The sequence below is a fragment of the Tinamus guttatus genome, unplaced genomic scaffold (assembly GCF_059628265.1).
Source record: "Tinamus guttatus ecotype Peru unplaced genomic scaffold, ASM5962826v1 Tinamus_guttatus_pri_ptg000025l, whole genome shotgun sequence".
NCBI lineage: Eukaryota > Metazoa > Chordata > Aves > Tinamiformes > Tinamidae > Tinamus > Tinamus guttatus.
The window spans coordinates 1,628,712-1,641,621 of record NW_028288559.1 but is presented as its reverse complement, the minus strand read 5'-3'; the positions used below and the strand labels follow the sequence as shown (position 1 = coordinate 1,641,621).

The window sequence follows — 12,910 nt, the reverse complement described above, 5'->3', positions numbered from 1 at the left end:
CTGCACGGCCACATCCCTAGGAAGTGTTGGCATCCAGAAGTTTCCACCATCGTCTCATCACAGGGATCTTGACAAAGGCCACCGCGTTGGTACCTGGCAGTCCCATGCTCATGCGGGTTCTCAGGATAAGGAGTTAAAAGAGGTCTAGTGTTTAAAGAAAATGGGAAAGTCTCCATGTGTGTTTCTTTTAAAAAACGCTCTTTTTTTTTTTTTTTGTCTGATGGACAGAGCTCCTTGTGCCCTGAGTCATCTGAACTCTCTCTTTGGTATCTTGTCTGTCACTGAGCGTAGCGCAGGCATAGTATTTTTAGCCTGATAAAGTGTCCGGAAGGTGCTTGGGCAATGGGAATCACCTTCTGGCCAAGGGCTGGAGGTACCACACTGATGGAAGCAGTAATATGCCAGGAGCAAAAGCAGTGCAGAGAGGGTTGGCGGGCAAGGAGGTCTCTGCATCTTTGCACTCTTTTTTCTGCCAAACCGGCAACCAGGGCCCAATGTTGGCATTCCAGGAGAGCAACATTTTTGTCTTCTGCTGGCTCTCGGTAGCGTCCAGCCCACCTTGTCCCCAGACGTAGGGCTGGCCGTCTCCTCGCCGTCACGGGAGCCGTGGTGTCCACCTCAGCTGCCGGTGTGGCGCTCGCTCGCGGCCGTCGCGCTCCCCTGTCGCTCCCTGCAGCTGCAGGCCTCGTAGCGTGTGGTAAAAGACTTCTTCAAAACATCGCACTCCAAGTCCAGGTGCTTGTAGCTCCACCAAGTGCGTTTAAGCAATCTTTAAAAGAGTGTTTAGTGGCAGTGTTAACAGCAGTGCCGCTTTATGGGATCGAGGAGTGCCCGCACAGGCTGGATTTTATTCGCAAAATGCAGGCTGTGTGAGCCTCCTGTAAAGGAACATAGTTACTCTGGGAGCAGATTGCCATCTTTCCCTTTGCCCATTTCTGTCTTAGGTTGCATGGCTGTAAATCCCACTGATTTTAATAGTGCAGTATCTGGCCAAGCAAGGACCAAGTTTGCCAAGGAAGGTTTGGGACTAGCAGCCACAGGAGACCAGCACAACCCAGCAGTGATAGCGCTTGGCTTTCAGCCTGGCTTCCAGCTGCTGTTCTTGGCTAGAAACTCAGAGCGGGACAGGATCTAGTGTTGATCCTGGCATAATGCCACTTTCTGCCAGAGAAGACAGCAAAGTAATCTGTGATGCTGAGCAGATACCTAGCCCTGTGAGTAACAAGACTGGAATTGCACCAGTATGAACGTTAAGCCGATAGACCCTGCTAGTTGCTCCTACCAAACAGCACAGCGAAAATCTTTTCTTTTGCTGTTGAGTCTTTCATAGCCATGTGTGTGTGTTTTTTTTTTTATCAGTACTACAAATTGCAGTTAAATGGTTTTTGCTTGTATCTGTGGCACTAATCTCGGTCTTTGTCCCACTCCAGCTAATAGGCTGCATTATTGGCAGACAAGGCAGTAAGATAAATGAAATCAGGCAGATGTCAGGAGCGCAGATCAAGATTGCTAATGCCACAGAAGGCTCTGCAGAACGGCAAGTTACAATCACAGGATCCCCTGCAAACATCAGCTTAGCACAGTACCTCATTAATGCAAGGTAAGTTTGCTTTGTAAGTGATATGCTTCTGCGAAGTTGCTTGTCTCCTCTCCAGCAAATGTCTGTCCTGGGTAGATGCAGAAAGTTGCTTTTACAGTGTCCGTTTTGCACAGTTTTATTCAATTCCTAGCTAATTTTAAAGCCTGTGTTAGGAGAACCTGTGTTTACTCTTGGTGTATATGGAAAAAGCAGCTTAATCTGATGCAATTCCAGGCACATTTTGAGTTACCAGAGCTCAAAAAAAAAAACCTAAGTATTTCTATTACCTAAACTACAGGGCAGATGATAAATTAAATGACAATCATAAATTCTTTAGAAGCTAATACTTTTCACAGAACTATTTTGCCATCCTAAATGGCAAATAGAGTGAAACAGATTGCAAAACAGATTTAATTTACTAGCTGGAAATTGCCACTCAGAGTTGATATTAAACTGACATTTGATTGCTAAAGAGGCCCAGGATTTATTATTTCAGAGCCGGTATCACAAATTCGTAAAAAGCCTGCCTTAATGAGACAGGGGGAGACAGCCGGCTTCCCCACTTTGCAGTGCCAGAATTTATGAAAACCCTGGCTGCATAGTTAAGCCATTGAGACAGCTTAAGTCTCTATAAATTTTAATGTGCTTATTTAGAAACATATGAAAACTGATACCACATTTATTTGCAATTATCTTGAAAGGATAAAAACCGCAATGGATATAGTGCTCTATCATAAATACATTTGTAAATGCTGTACTGAGACAATATATATATTTCGGGAGGAAGAAGTATCTACATATTCTACTGCTTTTTTTTTTCTTTTGAGAATACCATGGTGCAAACCAAGCTTCGTGTTAACTATGCTTGCTGTTAAAATAGTAGAGGTTACATGTGATTTACATGGTGGGTTGTAGTCATACCTGGTCTACAGTCTTCTATGGTTCGATGACCTCTCTACCCCAGTTATGCAGCACACCAGTAGAAGCCACTGTAGCCACCGTAGGAAAGTAAAGGATGTTTGTGCAGTTGTACATTATGACGAACAAAATATTACTTTTCAATTTGAAAATAGTTTCCTAGGGGAATATATATTTAGGCGTCATGAAACCTCAGACAAACCATTACCGGAATCCTAAAACAACCTACAGCTCTTCTGATTTATATTCTTTGTAGCAAATATAAGTCACTTCCTTAAGCCCTGTAATCAAATAAAAATGTGTTCCCTCCTTTAACCCTGAAGGATATGTTCTTCTCTTGGTGTTCAGGGATTCCCCACCCATCGAGACGAGAATAGACCCCTTCACTTTTAGTTGCACAAACACCATATGGCATGTACCTGGATCTCAGAAGATAACAATTTAAGATCTTCAAGAAAGCTAAAGCATGCAAATAAAATAATGCACTTATTAATGGAGTTGCAGTGAGCTGCTCACCAGAGACAGAAACTCTAGTGAAAGAAATGCTTTGACTCATTTACTTAGAAAAGCCTGTGAACTCTCACAATTCTGTGTGTTATGGTTTAACACTTCTTTTGATGGAATGGGATATATGGGATAAACTTCTCAACAATCATATACCGTGGATACTCTTATCTATACCCTGTGAAACTTCCTTCTTGTTGACTTTCTAGCTAGCAGTTGTTTGTTACCATCATCTACAATAAACCATCATATCTTATTATGTACCATATGCTGGAACTGTATTTAGACGAAGTGACTTCATTTGTAAATGAAGACTCATAAAGCACTGTATAATAAATTAAGCTCTAAGGTAATATAGGATATTAAGATGGCCTTTTCTTTAAAAAAAAAAGGAAAAAAAAAGGGGCATTGTTGCAGAGGTTCCCATTTCCCAAGAGCAGTTCTGTGGCACAGGTGCCAGGCAGGTTTGTGAGCTGAGCAAACCGAGCAAGCTCAGAGCAGGCCGAGCACACCGAGACTTACCAAGCCATGTTCTGCAATGTCAGGGGGGAATAAAAGCCATATAAGGACTCAGGGGAGGGTGGACATTTTCTTTCTGTCCCCCGTGAGCTCTGTCATTCTCATAGATTTGGATTCCAGGGCCACTATTTCTGCATGTGTCCGTGTCTCACAGCAGCATGGGATTTAAAAGACTACCCAGTGTGTTGTTTAAACAAACCGTGTGTATCTTTATTCCAACCAAAGTTGCCATCTAGATAATAAGTTATCAGGCAATTTTAAAGATTTTATTGCAATTTGGTGTTGAATATGTACGTAAGAATACATTCTCTAAATTAAAGATATGGAAATATATTGATAAAATATCAAGACAGAGATTTAAAACTTTCTAGAATATTATTTTGATTCTCAAGACAGAGATTTAAGACTTTCTAGAATATTGTTTTGATTCTGTATGGATTATCCAGATGTTGACCTGCATAGTAGTAGAATGTGTCCCAGCTTACTTGCAGTAGAAATGCCTTTTTGCTTGTAAAATCTGTCGCTTAACTGTTCTCTGTTGTCGTAACTGGATTCTTGTCATCCAGTTACGACTTCTAAATCTTACCAACGATGAACAACAGTTGAGCTCTCCTGTGTAATACTTGATTTTTCGATTATAAATGAATTCTAGGCAGCAGCACTTTCTTCTTGTCCAAGAGCAGTTTCTCAAAGATAGTTTTTGTTCCATTTTGGTGAAAGAGTCATTCACAGAATTAATGGACCTGTTAAGGGCACATTGCTTTAACCCCTTCATTCTCTGGAATTCACTGAATCCAGATAATGCAGGATATGGCCTTTAGTACGCTAAAGTATGAAGTGCTTCAAAATAACAGTATAAAATTGGCATAATTAAATTCCATGTGGAGAATGCCTCATCAGCTTTCATATTCAATTTTTTGCATGGATAGATGATTTGGGAGTTCGAGTGGCTGCTGCCAAGACCAGTATTTACCCTGTGGTATCTTTATTTTCTCTATTGGTGCAGGAATCAGAGCTCAGCTCACAGACTCAAATTCAAGGGGTAGCGTTTTTTTTTTTTTTAATGCGAATTAGGCAAATTTGGAGTCACTGAAACACTGAGTTCCATATCAGCTTTCTAGATGTCTTCCTCCTAAAATAAAACTGAAGTAGATATGTATATATTTAAAAAATCTAACTGTATAAACAGAGTTTTACAAACGTTACTAAGCTATTATCATCATGTAATTCTTACTCCTCGAGTGGAGGACATCATACACTGGAGTTGGCTTCAGTGTTTCAGGACTAGAAACAGGTATTCCCAGTGTAGATGAACCTGTTTAGGATTGCCAGTGGCACTGCTAGCCATATGGGCTGCTGCTCCCTCTACAAAGAGCATCTCTGATACTGAGCTTAACAGAGATGCTCTGCTGTGGAGACAGATAAGCACCACAGAGCTGAGGGTAAGAGAACCCAAGTTTCACATTGTGTAAATGGGTCTGTATTTCATGAATTCGACCTCCTCTCTTCCCACCCATCAGGGAAGATGCAGTTTCCAGTTCCTATCCAGAGAAGCTGCAAGGTTAATACTCCAAGAGCCTTTTCCTTCCGAGAGGACTCCATGAGCCCCATGCTCAAGGGCCTCCCTGTCCTCCTCATCACCCCAGTTCACACCAGCTTTGGGTACCCTTTGAGCACAGGTTTAGTAGCAGTTATCAGGGGTTTGAGGGAAACTTTAGCCCAGTGTTCCCCCCGGCCCCGGCCCCAGCTGCTCAGTGCTTGTTTTTTGCTGCTGTAGAAAGGGAGCAAAGCATCTGGTATGTGACCCTTCTCTGTCCGTGCACAGACCAGAGGCTGTTTCCTCAAAAATCCCCCAAACTCTAAAATAAATCAGGTTCTTGCAAGCACTGAGGAAGTTGTCACCCCTTGTCTCCCACTGCTTGTGCATCTGGGTGACCTTGATGGTCAGGTTTGCTCTGTGACCCTGTGCTCCCCCCGTGGTTGTGTCCCATAATCTTTACACAGACTACACAAGCAGTGAAGTGAAATCCTCACCTGGGCAGTTTCTCCCAGGCTGTCGTGGCTGGATAAGCAGTCTGGCAGACCTGGCTGTCACCAAGCCCTTGGTATGGATGGGTGGCCAGTGCTCTTCCCACTTCCCTGCGGGAAGGAGATGCTCTTTCCAGGTGAAGCTCCCTTAGCTCACTCTAGGAAGAGGCCCATCAGCCTGCCAAGCTCATAATCCTTGTACTTGGGTAAAAAAAAACAAACTTATATTTAGTATAACTGTAGCCAATGATGCTTTGCTAACCCCAAATTAGCAAATAGCCGCCCACCCCACAAACCAGCACTCAGGCTGTAACAAGCAAATGCCAAGTAAGGGGTAAATACTTTGCCACCTGAAGAAAAAAACAAAAAAAACCCAAAGCACCCATGGAATTTACTACATTTTTGTTGAATAAGTGAGTGCAGCAAGGCCTGGACGGAGGGGCCCGATCCATGTTTGTGCTGGGACCTGCCACCGTCCAAAGAGCCCTTCTGCCCTGGCCACGGGGCCGGGTCCTCACGAGGCGCCTTGTGTCTGACGGGTCTGTGTGGTGACGTCCTTGTAGTACCTATCTATCTTGTCTGTTGGCGGAGGAGCTCTTGGCTGTCAACTGCAATGGCTGTTACCAGTTCAGAAAGGAGAGCACTGCTGGGGTGGTTTTTCAATCTTTTTTTTTTCTGTTTTCTTTTTTTTCCCCTGATTTCCATATTATTAGAGGGCATAAATAATTTGTCATTAAATATACAAATATATATATGTGGGGAAAGTATAAACCTAAGTGAGCCCACTGGCCAGTCACCAGGCTTGTTTTATATGAAAAATGCACGTTGGCCTCACAGCGAATTAGTCAATTAAAACCTCGTACCCTCGTCAAACAAGCAGGCAAACAACAAAAACAAAGTGTCCGTGCGGTGGCCGAGCGCCGTAACTCGCGGCTCGGCACCCTGCCCACCGAGCAAAGTCACGCAGGCTCCTAGTGACACCAGCAAAGGGCGGCAGCGGCTGGCGCCACCACCCGCGCCCCCCGGGCCCTAGACTTTGAGAAGCGGCATTAACCCACCAGGTCCGTGCCGGGGAGTAAACCTCATAATTCTTTTAAGTTTCCTTTTCAGTTGCGTTTTCTCCATCTTTTTGCCATTACCCCGCATTCCTTAGATTTCTTTTCTCATGTGTAAGATAAACTAGCAATCCCCCACCCCACCGCCCCACCCCCACCCCGAACCTTTTATTTTGGAAGAACTTGTAGAGTCGCAGTAATGTTTTCACCATCGAATCATGAGAAACCCTTTTGTTATTTCTCTTCTTTAACACATAACATGTTCCTCCTTTGACCCTCATTTTCCCTTTTTTTCTCTCTCTCCCCCCTCCCCACCCGACTCGTGCGTCCCCGTCGTCGTCGCCCCGCCTAACCCTGCCCTCTCGTGTTGGCTCTCCCCTGTCGTCCGCCCCCGCCGCCCTGGCTCGACCCTCCCAACCTGTTTGTTCCTGTTCCTCTCTTCGTTTGCAGCTTAGAGATGGCTAAAGTCAGCACCCAGGCCGCTTCCGTCACGACCCCTGTTGACCTCAACATGAACCTCTCTCAGTCTGCCACCCCTACCTCCACCCCCACCTCCATGGCCGTGCTGGCGGCCCGCCTCCGCCGTCACCGTCAGTACCCCCCCCCTCCCTTGCCAACTCTGCCAACCACCCACTATGCCGTTCCTGTCTCCAGTCTGCTTGGCATGAAAACTGTCCCGCTCCTGGCACTAAATGCCGCGGCCGCCGCGGGGGCCACGGGGAGTTTGTCCGCTTACACTGCCAAAATCCCTTCGACGAGCGGGGTTAAGAAATCTGACCGCCAGAAGTTTGCTCCATATTGAAGGCAGGAGACACAGTGCAAGCTTGGCCAGCTCTACCGAGGGTCTGTGGTAGATCCTAGCTATCGAGGAAACAATGTGGCATATTTCTCTTTTTCTGTTTAAATTGCTAGTGTGAACTGTTGCCAACTCGACTCGTCTTCCACTCTCCATAACGACTAACACCCAGGCGCAACGTAGCAACTAGTTCCAACAGCGAGGGGCGACCCCGGCCCCGCGGCGCGCGCCCCGCGGCGCCAGCCTCAGCGGCACCCAGCAGCACCACACGGAGCCGCGGCCCCGCGCCCGGGCGCCACCATCGCCCCGTGGCGCACGGCGAGGCGCCAAGGCCAAACGTCACTGTTGGTGACGTGGGACGGCCGCTGCGGCGGCCCCGGGTGGCCTCGTAGCTGGGTGAGGGGAGCCCTGCGGACGCAGACGCTGAAAATCTGCCCTCTCTGAGGCCTAGCGGTGTCCCAGCGAGGACGCCGGTCCCACGCGGCCGCTCGTGGTCACGCTGTTGCTTTGGAGGCCTCCTGGCTTCCCTGGGCCGCCAGCACTGCAGGTTAGCAGTGCCCCAGGAGAGGCCTGTGTTAATATAGCGCCCCAGTGAATCCGTCTGAGAAAAACTGCTAATGGAGGAGAAAGGAATAGGCAACTCTGCCTTTCTTTCTCCTCTGTTTTTCAAGGATGCAGCAATTCCCTGTCATTCCAGAAAATGTAATCTAAAGAAAGCCATGTTAGGGAGGGAAAGCAGGCTCCTTGTAGCACATTTTACTCTTTAAGAGTAGTCTTTAAGATTACTGACAGAATACAAAGCAGAGACACCAGTCAGAGCTGCACGTAGCCTCAATTCTGTCACTACGCCCCCCGCACGCCCCTCTTTCAGGTCCAAAGTCTCTCCACTGACGTCTCATACAGCCTGAACATGAACCCTCCAACATCTCCTGCTGAAGTCAGCAGGAGAGATCCTGGTGACTTAATGGGAGTGCACACCTTGCTTTTAGCCAAAACGAACTGGCCATTTTTTTTTTCCTTGGGTTTCTGTGCAAAATGCATTCCAAATTAAGTAACTCACTGCAAATTGTGTGTTTCGATTGGACCATAATTATGAATAAAAGCTAGTGCATTTCAAATACCGTTCAAAGCTGCTTTGCTAGACCGTACCCTTCACAAGAACTTAATTACGTCCAGATTGACTAAGAACAGGCATCTGATTGCATCCAAATTGAAGAGAGCTGGGTGATGTAATGGCTGGTTGCTAGCTGTTGGAACTAGTTTTTAACTGCATTTTCTGTTTGTCCATCCACCTTCTTTTTAGTTTCTGTTGCATAACTCAGTAATGCAATATTGTTTTCTTCACCACTTCCAAATCCAGAATCCCATTAGCCCGCCATGTTCATCCACTTTGCACTCCTTGGACACAAAGCTTTAACAATTGAACTGTATTCAGTGCATTTTAATATAAACTAAAAACACAATGCAAATGCAATACTTTTTAAAACATCGTATTTCAAAGTGTGTTATTATTATTGTATAGGGCTAAGTGCTATTTCAGTATTCTGTGTCATTTCTGTATTCTGTGGGCTTTTCTTCATCTTAGTACCTTTGCACTAAGTTTTGTCACTGTAACCATTTGTAGAACTGCCATTGCTACAGTTTGCACTTATCCAAATGGGGTTTTGGTTGTTTTTGTTGGTTTTCCTTTTTATTTGTTTTGTTTTGGTTTTTGTTTGTATATAATAAAGGAAAAACTGGAAATAATGTCAAGGTACCTCAGCTATTTAACAGCTCTAGAAAACTGCTGTAAACTTGTTCTGGACTATTGTAACTGCTTTAATAACTGAAGTTAAAAAAAATACAACTCTGAGTGAGAAAACTTGCCTGCATTGAAATGCTGTTCTGTGCTGGTTGTACTCAAGTGTTATTTTTTAATAGTGAGAAGATTTTTTTTTTCTTTTTTTCTTTTTTTTGCCTTTTTTTTTTCCTTTTCTTTTCCTCGTTTTTGTTCCTACATTTTAGGCTGTCTTCAGAAGTTACTGGCCTGGGGGCTCTGTAATGTATCTCATCATGCCCTAGTGCATTAGCCACCAGACAGGACTTTTCCAAAGCCCCATGAGACAATGCTTTCTATGGACTAATCTACAGAGGAGTTTCTGCCATTTCTAACTTTCTTATTATTCTGAGACATCAAAAGAAATACTTCTTTTACTCTTTAAGCAACTGTGCTTCCTAACTCTTGTGTTGCTTTCATTACTGTTCCAGTTTTAACACTGTTGTGGTTCATAACATAAAGCAAAGAAAAGTTATTTTTGGGGGTTAATTTTCATTGATGTTCATGCTTTGGCTAATCTGTATAAAAGCATGGGCTGTTAGTGTTCTAAATCATTGTATTCAGCTAGAGACTTGACAGTAAATTGAGACGTTTTTATAAATAAATTTTTTTCCTGATTTAAAAACAACGTGGTAGCTCTGTGCATACAACTGTTGTGTTGTTTAAAATTTGTTCTTTGTAACCGAGTTGATAACTTGTCATTTGAGAAACACTATTTTATGGATTGTCAAACTAAGATCATAGACAAATTGCTTGTTTTCGTTGATGATTAAAGGTTTCAAATCATCATGCTTAAGGTCCCAGTGCTCATTGGGAAGGAATGCAACAACTACATAATATTGGCAATATTGGAAGGTACAGTAGCCCATTGCCAGGGATGAGGATTCTGGGCACGATTAGGCAGATTGTGCAGATAGTAGAGCAGGCAGCAGCGCTGCAAACACCTTCTGTGGTGGTTGAAAAAGCTGCACTTGTAGCATTTCTCACACAGCATGGAGAAGAGAATTTGGCCTCTTGCTACAAGCTGTAAGAAGCTGTTGTTCTGCATTTCTCATGTGTTTTCCTGTTCTGGTTTTAAGATCAGGAAAGGAAATTGAGAATGAGAGAACAACTGGATACTGAGCCTGGTGCCTTGCTGCTTTCCACTTTATTCCCAGCAGCACTGACCGGTGGCAGGGATTCTGGAGGGCACCCTATTGCACCTCGTTAGGAAAACGTTAGGAGGAGCATTGCAGTTTGCATTTAAAATAAGGAAATGTGATGAATGGAAAGCAAGCCTGTGGAAACCTCTCTTCTACCCTACAATATTGCTTGAGCTGTTCAGCTCCTGTTTGGTCCACTAAAGCACTGCGGTCTCACGGGACCTCCTCGTCATGCTCGGATGAAGGAAGGGGACTGATCCAAGCTGATGCTGCATATGGTGCTTCTGGCCACTCTTCTTTCGGAGCGCCAGGAAGCCTTAGGCAAGTGGGGCTCTGCACAACCTGCACCCCCCAGCTCTGCTGGGGTCCTCAGGTACCTCTTGGCGCTCTGCTTGGCGTCCTGCCCTCCCTATTTAATGGTCCCTATCACTATTTTGCTTTGAATATAGGAGGTCCAGAGAGCTGCTGTGTGCCTGGGTCTTGAGTCCAAGTCTGGAACTGATATGACTGAGATGCACATACAGCCTAGGAAACTTGTAGCTGTTCCCAGATTTTTTTTTTCAATACCAACATAGCCGCAGGGCACATTCTTGCTGCAAGGAAGCCTGCAGAGTAAGAGTGCACAACGCCCTGTTGCATCCCAGCGTCCAGAAAGCATTACCCTGTGTTAAATTGGCTGTTCCAGCCCCTTGGTTGGAAGAACAATAGGCTATTAATTTTCTCCTGGATAAAATCTTGCCTTCTTACTAGTTAAAATATAATTTAACTGGTCTGAGTCTTGAAAGCTGAGGTTGTTTTCAGAGCAGGGTCCTCCGTTTCCCAGATAAAGCTACAAGCGACTCCTCGGGCCAGCCTGGTCTCGCCGAATGACGAGCGCACGTCACTGCCGTCAGCACAGAGAGGCAGGACCGCCCTGGCCATAAGGCAACGGGCAGCAGCAGCAGGTCTGTCACAGACACCTTCTTGCACATAAATAATTCCCAGGCACCTTCTGGAATTGGCTAGAGCAGGCTGAGATTTAAACCAACTAGCTAAGGGATATGTTTGCATGAGGGATGAGGAGGGGTGAGATGAACATGCCCTAAACACAAGAGGGCAGGGGAGGAGATGTCTTTTGACAGGATCTTTGCTGGAAATTTCATTTTAACATAATGATTTTAGTTGGAGAGAGTTCATGAATAGCAAGAAAATTACTGGGTAAATTTAATACACAAAATAGGCAAGCAAAACCCAAGAGGGTACATCTAAAAGGGGAGGGGAGGGGGGGAAAAAAATCTATGCAAGTTTTCCACTTTTGAAAACTAGAACATCTCATGCTCAAAGTCAATATGTATATGAAAAGGTTGTGTATCTATCTCCAATGAAAGACACCACAAGGTCTACAGCTTCCACATCAGCAAATCAGTATCTGAGTTCTGGCAAACACCTTAAAGAAACAGTTCAATAGAAAGAGGAGAGAAGAGCGAAAAGGAGAAGAGAAGAGAAGAGAAGAGAAGAGAAGAGAAGAGAAGAGAAGAGAAGAGAAGAGAAGAGAAGAGAAGAGAAGAGAAGAGAAGAGAAGAGAAGAGAAGAGAAGAGAAGAGAAGAGAAGAGAAGAGAAGAGAAGAGAAGAGAAAAGAGAAGAGAAGACGGAAAGAGGAATAAAGTCCGCCAAGACGAAACAAGCCAACACAACCCTAGCGTGCCTAGCCACATTACGTAGCCCACTGCTAACGTGCTTGGTGTTCTCAGACGCACCTGCAGGCCCTGAGCCCCATAGGAAGCCTCGGCCTCCCTGTGCCAAGCGTGTAGGTGCCTGGCAAATGCCCAGGCCTCACTGGGCTGCAAGGGCTGGATGTTGCTGTGAGGTCTCAGCACTTTAAGACAGTCTTCAAGCATGCACTGAACCTCCCCCACCTCAACTGGCCAGAAAGAGATACTCTCCTGGTCTTTCATGTTAAATACCCAGCAGCGTGACAATAAAAATGCTTTCCAGGAGGGAGTTTTCCCCCGAGCCTCCGTCTCAGCTGAACGTGTTTCGGCACTAGGTACACGCATGGCGCAGGATCCTCCCCTTCCCAGGTGAGTGACGCAGGTGCCAGGCAGGAAGGTCGCCCGGGTCCCTGGCTCAGGTCCGTGGCCGTAGCTGCACCCGGAGCGGCTGCTCGGGGCTGAGGCCGGAGCTCGGCTTGGCGCGCACAGCCGGGACGGCAGCGCCAGCTCCCACAGCTCCCGCACGGGCTGCAGCCCCTGGGTTAGGTGCCTACACGAGAGTGATGCTCCTCACGCAGCTAACAAGCCACGAGAGTTCAGTGAGGTGATGGACATTAAGTGAACTGGGAAAGTGCTTCACGACACATTTCACACCGTTGGCCTGAAGACACCTCGGAGGCCAGCAGCGTATGCAGCTTTTCTTGCCACTGACTCCAGCAGGGAGGACCCTGGGATGTTAATGGAGTTGCAAAGTTTCTGCATCACTGCGTGTGACCTCTCACTCACATCTAGAAACAGGCAAACATCTCAAAACGTAGCCAAAATGGGGAAAAAAAGCATGATTTCTTATGAAAAATAAAT

General features: G+C 45.6%; 1 protein-coding gene across 9 annotated transcripts in view; it reads left to right on the top strand.

Annotated features, from left to right (window-relative positions):
• LOC104569624 (poly(rC)-binding protein 3) overlaps positions 1–9,890 on the top strand; it is a 138,072-nt gene extending 128,182 nt beyond the window's left edge. For 6 of the 9 annotated variants that reach the window (XM_088526061.1, XM_088526098.1, XM_088526077.1 and 3 more), the window contains 2 exons: positions 1,431–1,600; positions 7,054–7,592. In XM_088526061.1, coding sequence (XP_088382187.1) covers positions 1,431–1,600; positions 7,054–7,405 — 522 coding nt within the window. In that variant the 3' untranslated portion in view covers positions 7,406–7,592. Of the gene's footprint in view, positions 1–1,430; positions 1,601–7,053; positions 7,593–9,403 lie in introns of those variants that run through there. The other 3 variants (XM_088526120.1, XM_088526110.1, XM_088526102.1) reach the window with 1 other exon arrangement.
• Positions 9,891–12,910: the final 3,020 nt, after the last annotated feature.